The sequence below is a fragment of the Lactuca serriola genome, chromosome 4 (assembly GCF_051521515.1).
Source record: "Lactuca serriola cultivar US96UC23 chromosome 4, Lser_US96UC23_V15, whole genome shotgun sequence".
NCBI lineage: Eukaryota > Viridiplantae > Streptophyta > Magnoliopsida > Asterales > Asteraceae > Lactuca > Lactuca serriola.
The window spans coordinates 224,011,564-224,019,155 of record NC_136411.1 but is presented as its reverse complement, the minus strand read 5'-3'; the positions used below and the strand labels follow the sequence as shown (position 1 = coordinate 224,019,155).

The 7,592-nt window shown below is 35.9% G+C and overlaps 1 protein-coding gene across 1 annotated transcript; it reads right to left on the bottom strand.

The window, feature by feature from the left end:
* Positions 1-2,739: 2,739 nt before the first annotated feature.
* Positions 2,740-6,516, bottom strand: LOC145099202 (uncharacterized). Its single transcript, XM_079036795.1, has 5 exons — positions 5,568-6,516; positions 3,447-3,518; positions 3,157-3,404; positions 2,947-3,063; positions 2,740-2,883 (listed from the first exon to the last, which is right to left on the bottom strand). The coding sequence occupies exons 1-5, from the start codon at positions 6,514-6,516 to the stop codon at positions 2,740-2,742; spliced, it is 1,530 nt and encodes a 509-aa protein (XP_078892921.1).
* Positions 6,517-7,592: the final 1,076 nt, after the last annotated feature.

The window sequence follows — 7,592 nt, the reverse complement described above, 5'->3', positions numbered from 1 at the left end:
TTAGATCTGTTCAGCCTAACAATACGACGCTCGGATAGGTTGAGCAGGGAGATATATATTGGAATCTACTCGTCACATTAAATGAACCTATACTTGGAACCGTGGTTTAACTTTTCCTCGATGTGCGGATTCTGTCCTTAATTACGGTTGGATGGAGCGACTGGTAAATTCTGATATATTAGGTCTGTAGAATATCATTTGCTTTCTTTCCGTCTGTTAGTCATATGTTGTCTCCTTTGCGTGACTTCCAATCCGACCTAGTACACAACATATGCAACTCTATTTCTCTGCAGGTTATATATGTGAAAGACTTCTTATCTGTTAGCCATATGATGTCTCCTCTGCGCGACTTCTAATCCGACCTGGTACACAACATATGCAACCTTCTACTTCCCAACCCCTCTGAATGGTTGTCTTCTCATCTGCTGTAAGGAGTACTCTGGAAGTTCTTGATGGATGGGGAATATCAGGAAGCGGGAAACACGTTCTAGTACACTTAAAATTGAATACATACAGATTGTCTATAGATCTCGCTGCTCAATTTAGGTGGACAACAATATCCCTGGTCGTCGTCAGATGAATGGTCCTTAAGATATAGTATCTAAGAAATTAGGATCAGATATAATTTTTGGGAACTTAAGTTCACCCTGTCTTGTAACAAATAGTATATCCTAAATCTGTCATAATTTTTCGTGTTTAAGTGGACTACAATACCGACGATCGACCAGACAAAGATGTGAATATGAAAGGTACCGTCAAGTGGATAAAGGCTGTCTAAAAACTTTGATCCCAAATCACTCTTAAAGTTAGATATCATTTTTATTTTTGTTAAATTTGTCATAGTTTCTTCTAATTTAAATATTAGGGGAGAATTAAAAATTAAAAATAATAAAAAAAATCAGAAAAATTCAAAAATCAAAGAAAAATCAGAAAAATTAAAAATCCAAAAATAGTGTTATTTCTGTTTTATTTCTTGTTCAGAAAAATCAAAAATCCAAAAATATTTTTGTTTCTGTTTTAATTTGTGTGCTAAGTTTTCTTTTAGTTTTGTTTTCTCTTGAAAAGTGATTTCAGGTATAGATACGACTCATGGAGTTTGTGTTGAAGATTTCTGAGCCAAAGCCTCGTCCGTGAGCGTCGAAGAATTCGCATTCGAAGGACCAAGAAATGAAGATTATTCTTTCAAATTCAATCTTTCAACCCCAGAAGCTAGGTGAAGCTGAAATTGAAGATTATGTGACAGATTGCATTGAAGCCTCCTCAATCAATCTGTTGCTATATTTGTACCTGCTGAAGTGATCCAGAAGATTAGTTCTCTTTGATGTTCTCTCTGAAGATTCTCAAGCTGAAAGCGCTATCTTTCAAGAATCATTACATCAAGCCTCCTCACCCGACGTGCGTTCAAAGCCAAATTCTAAAGAAATGCCCAACCGCTCAAGATGAAGTCATTCATTGAAGATTCATCAAGTTCATCTTGAAGTGACGAAGAATTTGAAGATTAATGTTGAAGCCAAGTTCCCAATGAAGATTATCAAGAAAGCCAACTACTTTTTAGGGGGAGCTTGTTGGCTCATTTAAGAAGAGAAAAGAAAGCCATAAACCAAGGAGGAGATTGTTGGGTCAATATTTTGGTTTATACTTTGCTTTTCTAGGAAATTGTATTTTTATGTAATATCTTATGTGTTTACGGTCAAGTTTATGGCCAAGGGGGTGTTTATGGCCGTAAACAAGTTTACGGCCGTAAACCCTGTTTACGGCCCATATTCTCATGTATATATATATATATATATATATATATATATATATATATATATATATATATAGGGGTGAGGGGTGTGAGGAAAAGAGTGATGAACATTAGAGGAGCTTAAGTGTGTGCATTTAAATGTGTTCTAGAGAGAGAGAGAGAACAAGTGTGTGTTAGTGTGTGTGAGTCTTTGTATCCGAATCTTCATTCTAATCATATCATACATAGATTCATCGTCATCTTCTTCTCCTTCTCTTCTTATTTGATCTGACATCATCCGTTTGATTGGGATTCCGCACCATCAAACGGATCTGATTGATACACAAGGAGATTAGGGACTTACAAAAAAAATTGCATTTATATAATGTTAACCTTGCATCAGTAAGGACCAAGACAACAAAGGATTGCACATCATGCTTCTTGCATTCTCTGAGTCTTGATAATAAGCCAATGAAGTCTGCAGTTTACATAGTAACATGTCAATAAACAGGCACGTGATATGTACTAATGAGTTTATATTCGTACCTGGAAGGTATGGAGGATTTTCAGCAAAGTCATTTAAAGCAAGCTTGGAGACAAACCAAAACCATGTTCTTTGTATTGTAACTGTATCCGGAATACGTTCGATTGCAGAAGCGAGGCCAACATCTACATAGATGTTATTTTCTAGAATTTTCTGATATTCATCAGGATTTGGACAATTGTAGCGGGATAATGTATAGGAGTTAGAGACGATGAAGATTGATTCTATGTAACTCTGGTTTGTTCTATGTCCCAATATTTGAAATGCATCTCCCTGTTATATGATATTTTAGTAAGCAGATGGTATGTACTCGTAATGCATAAAAATTATAATGTTGAAAATATGCATACATTTTTGTCTACTCCAAGAAACCAAGTTTCGTGACGGCGGAATTGTGGCCTCCATTTCTGTAGAATCCGAATTTGCAAAGGATTTCCAGCACATCTATAGGTCAGGTTAGAGATGGTATTCATCTGTTTGTAAGTGTTCCTGTTAAAAGTGATTTGTAAGGAACTGTGATGGCAGACATGTAAATAGTAAATATTTTTTTGGGAACCGTGTACACATAGAATCTAAACCTCAATCTGAAAACAGAGACAACAGACTGAGAGACCTAAGAAAAAAAGCAGCATAAATGTCAAATAAAGGTTTAATGAAGTTCATTACTGTTAACTACATGCAACAAATCTTTAAAAGCAACATTTTTTGTATCATTTTCAGACTTGGTCATACTACTGTTTATCAGAACTTTCAGTGAGGAAGGAGATGTTGCCCTGGACAATGCAACGTAAAGCTGACCATGTGTAAATATTGACTGAGACAAATATACTCCAATTTTTTTCAAAGACTACCCTTGGCTCTTTTTTATATTCATAGCATAAGATACTTTGATCGGAAATTGTTTTCGCGAGAAAGCAAAAGGTAAATCAGTAGGATTGTGGATAAACTTTATCCGTGCAATATACACGCGGTTCCCAATAGATGTCCCAGTTATTATTGTCGCTTCAATTACGTTTGGTAGTAGTTGAGAAACAATCAATCGCGTTCCATTGCATATACCTTCTATTTGATTGATGTTCCTTAATAATATAAATGGCATGTTTATTTTTATATTAAATGCATGGGCTGGAATGCCTGAGAAATTCAACCAATTCAAAAACTCAATAGGATACAAACCTTCCAATTCTGAGGTATGCTTACCATTCGGCTGCATAGCATCCGTGCTTCTGTAAGTGTCCTCATCACCGTCTGTCATTTGTTAAATTGAAGTGTTGATTTTGTCAGCAACATCATTTGTAGGGCAGACTATAGCTCTGACAGAGAGATCATTAGTAGAAGGATCAGCTAATATTTTTCTATCATAAACAAATGATATAAGATGTTGCAAGGAGTTATCTCCAGAAGGTATTAGAAGAGAATCTGGTATTGTAACCTAGTTCGTGCTCTGTGGGTCATCCGTGTCCAGTACTCCTAAAATTCCATTTCCAACATTGATAGCTTCATTTTATTACTTCTTTCTATAGTTTATTTTTAGTTAAAACCATTTCATTTTAGTTAATCTTCATGTATATTTTCTCTTTTTGTTATTTTTCTCCTTTACCTGGTACTTTCCAGTCTTTTGAGCTTACTTGTAGGAATTATCGAAGATTGTTTTTCATTGGAGGCGTGGAAGGAGTGCGGGACTTATGGAGGCTTGCGGTTTTCTTGTGGATTTGAAGTGTTGCGATTGAGCTTGGTGCTTGCATAAACAAGAAAACAATTTGGACTTAATTTTTGAGTGAGAATGATGATGAGGCGACGCAGAATCGAGCTACGGAAGATTGAAGGAGCATTGGATCAATCATTAAAGGCTTTGGAATGTCACAAATGGGCTCTAAAGAGTTATGCATGTGGGTTGAAGTGTGAATGAGAAAATTAGGCTAAATTGTATTTTAAATGACCCAAGTCCCACAATCAGCAAGACCCATGTGGTCTGCGTGGATCCATACGCGGTCCGCGTGAATTGTGTTGAGTTGATCCCGAATTTTGACTTGATGACTCTATTTGTGGAAGTTTGGTGGGTGGCTTTTGGCACCTTTTTGAATCCGGAAACCATCTCCTTTTTGCTGGAGATTGGAGGTATTGTTAGAGATCATCACTTGAAGAGCACACACAATTCTCTCTCAAGAAGGTTTTGGAAGATTTGAAGATTTTTGGAAGATTAGTGTAATTTCTTTCCATCTTGCATCTAAGACAATGTTTGGTACCACTAAACTATATTGCATTTCTTTTACTTTGGCCATGCTTGGCTAAACTTTCATTCGGATGATTAGGGTTTAACCCATGGATGATTAGTTGCTTTGAAGACTTATTATTATCTTGTGTTTGAAGTTTATGGAAATGTTTTCTAGTTAAACATCTTTTTATGTTTATTTATCTTTGATCATGAGCTTGGATGAGTGAACGCTTGCTTTTGTTGACTAATTTCTTGGATAAGTAATGGACTCTCAAATTAGTAAGCAACAAATGGTTTATATGTTTGTTTTCATTTCATATAGACCATGGAAATGTTTTCTCCATAATGATAATGTAAGTATTTGATTATCTTTTGGACTTGGTGACTCTTATAACTTAAATCTAATTGATTTTCACAAGATTTTATGCTTCATTGATTTTGTTACTTTGATTAAGGAAATGTATTAAGAGCTCCTCTAGCCATTTTAATATCTAAAAAGAGCTGAGGTAATTTGTGCTAATGAATTGCTATACCCAAGTAAAACCAATTCACAAGTGTTATTCCATTAAGTCTAATGATAAGTCAACCATTTCATCCATGTGGTGTACCCAAAATCAACCAGTTTCACTTCATTGAATTTAATCAAATCTTTTACTTGTTTACTTGTCATATTTACATTCTAGCTAGTTTTAACTTTGTCAACCAATGAAAAAGAACTAAATCCCCCTATTTTACTTTTATTTTTGTTTTACAAGTACTTGAACAAGTGATTTACATAGAGATTTAAATTGAACCAATTTCCGTGGATATGATCCCTTTACCACTATACACTATTTTAGTGTGTAATATTTAGGGTATTTATTTCGTTGGCCTCGACAACCACCAAACATCAAGCAACCACCTAGTGAATTCAACAACTTTCATGCTTCCACCATAATCAATATCGTTTATAAGCAACCTCATATTTTGATGAAGTTTGAATACGCGAAAAGCATACCATAAGTAGGAATTTGGTACGGACAGTGAAATGATGCCCGTACGCATACTTTTCGGAGAAACCGGTAACGTTTGACGAAAGTTACCGCCAAGAAGAACGAACATCCCACCAAACAACTTTTCATCAAATTCCAGTATGTCTCTAAGCGAGTGATCAAGATATTCAAAAAGTCTCCTATCACTCATAGGTGCTTCATCCCATATAATTAGTGATGTTTGTCTTAGAAGATATGCCAGCAATGGTTTTTTCTTTATATCACATGATGTCTTCGAAGAAAGGTCAATTGGAATGTTGAATCTTAAGTGAGCAGTCCTACCGGGTGGAAGCAATAGAGATGATATTCCAGATGCAGCCACAGCCAAAACAATCTTCCCAAGTGATCTGAAATAGGCAAGTATTACAGTCCACAGGAATGTCTTTCCTGTTCCACCATGGCCATACATGAACATCAACATTTGTCTTTTCTGCTTGTCATAGGTAACAACAGAATTATAAATAGTTGTCTGCTCATCATTTAAGTTTGACAGCATAAGTGAGTGTTTCATGTGCAGTGACTGCTTGTTATATGAGGTTTCTTCTAGTAATAAACGATTTTGTAGTTTTGCAAGTGCATCAGAAGATAGCATAGGCAACTGAAAATCAGCTAGAGATTTTGTTGGTGTAGAAGCACGAAGTGTTTTCTCCAGCTCGATAAGAAGATGTTCTCGCAACAAATCATCATTAATGCACAATTCCTTATGTGGCAAATCACCTTTTAAGTTGTGAACAAAGTCATTTATCATCTTAGGCCAGGCGACTTCCCACAATAATATTGGGGTACTTACTTCACAAAACAGCAACAAATGACAGAAAAGTGACCGTAGTTGTGAAGAAGAAGCCCATGATGCAGCTTCTGTAAAAGCACTTAGCCATTCTCTATCTTCTCCGATCAACCCAAGAGCATCACATCCACTTCTATATGTTGGATAAACACGTCCTGAAACTATTTGTATATCCTGATAAGACTTACAGCCCTTTTGATGACACAACAACATTCGAAGATAAAATAGTTCTCCAGAAGAAGGATGGAAAAATACAAGTCTTGCTATTGTTTTTAATGAATCTAGAGCTCTGCATTCCCATTCTTTATATCTTTTACTTCATTCGTATTTAGTTGGATATTCAAGGTATGTAAGATCTAATCCTTTCGGGTCTCTTGCGTTACTATCGAACCAGCCAATAAGCGGTGTCCTTCCAACAGAAGGATTACGAAGAACATCAATCAAATGAGTTTTCTCTTTGAAGATAACATGTTGCATGTTCTCCAAGTGAACCGGCAACAGTTGCCTAATAAGGACATATATATCGTCCATCAAGAAATTCCTCAACCTCATTGACAGCCCGCACAGGTGCAGAAGTTCCAGCAGAATCTGAACTTTCATTTTTATGTATCACAAACCTTACATGTTCAACTCCTTTAGAAATATATTTAAAAAGATATTTAACCATCATATTCCATCCACAATATTCAATGTTTATATGTGCATTGAACCGACTTCAAAGTCTCTTGTTGCAAGGAACGATGCACCCATTGTCAATGACGATCCCATTATGTAAAGTGTGACGTGAAAAAGGATTTCTTTTGTATTGTGCATACCCTTGGTCATCAAAAGTTGTTGCCTCTCTAAAAGGCTTTTGAAAATGTTTGCTGCACTTTCCTTCTTTCATACACGGGGAACCTACATTCTGTAAGCCGCAAGGTCCATGAATCATGGAAGAAGTAATAATCTGATATAAAGTTGGATGCAATTTTGGATCGGACAATTATGCGCTTATATATTTGTCAAAATCTACAGGATACTATATCCTATCTGACTTAGAAACCCACAACAACGTATGACAATGCGGGAGACCCTTCTTCTGAAACTCTATGGTGTATAGATCTGCAACATCAACGATATCTTCATCAAAAGCAGATAAAAAAAGGACTTCAATTGAAAATAATAAAGAAACTCTTGCAATGATATCAGCTCTGCTGTGCGGATCAAGCTGATCATGTGTTCCCATATAACATCTAATTTCCGGCCACTTAGCGTTACACGTAAATGTGATGAAATATTGTGGATTTCCA

Bases quoted from the DNA above. Each gene is read 5' to 3' on its own strand.
- LOC145099202 (XM_079036795.1), bottom strand. From the start codon at position 6,516: ATGTTGTTGTGTCATCAAAAGGGCTGTAAGTCTTATCAGGATATACAA. The intron at 3,405-3,446 runs GTTTGTATCCTA...TGAATTTCTCAG, and splicing joins GCATACCTCAGAATTGGAAG to GCATTCCAGCCCATGCATTT. The intron at 3,064-3,156 runs GTATCTTATGCT...ACACATGGTCAG, and splicing joins GAAAACAATTTCCGATCAAA to CTTTACGTTGCATTGTCCAG.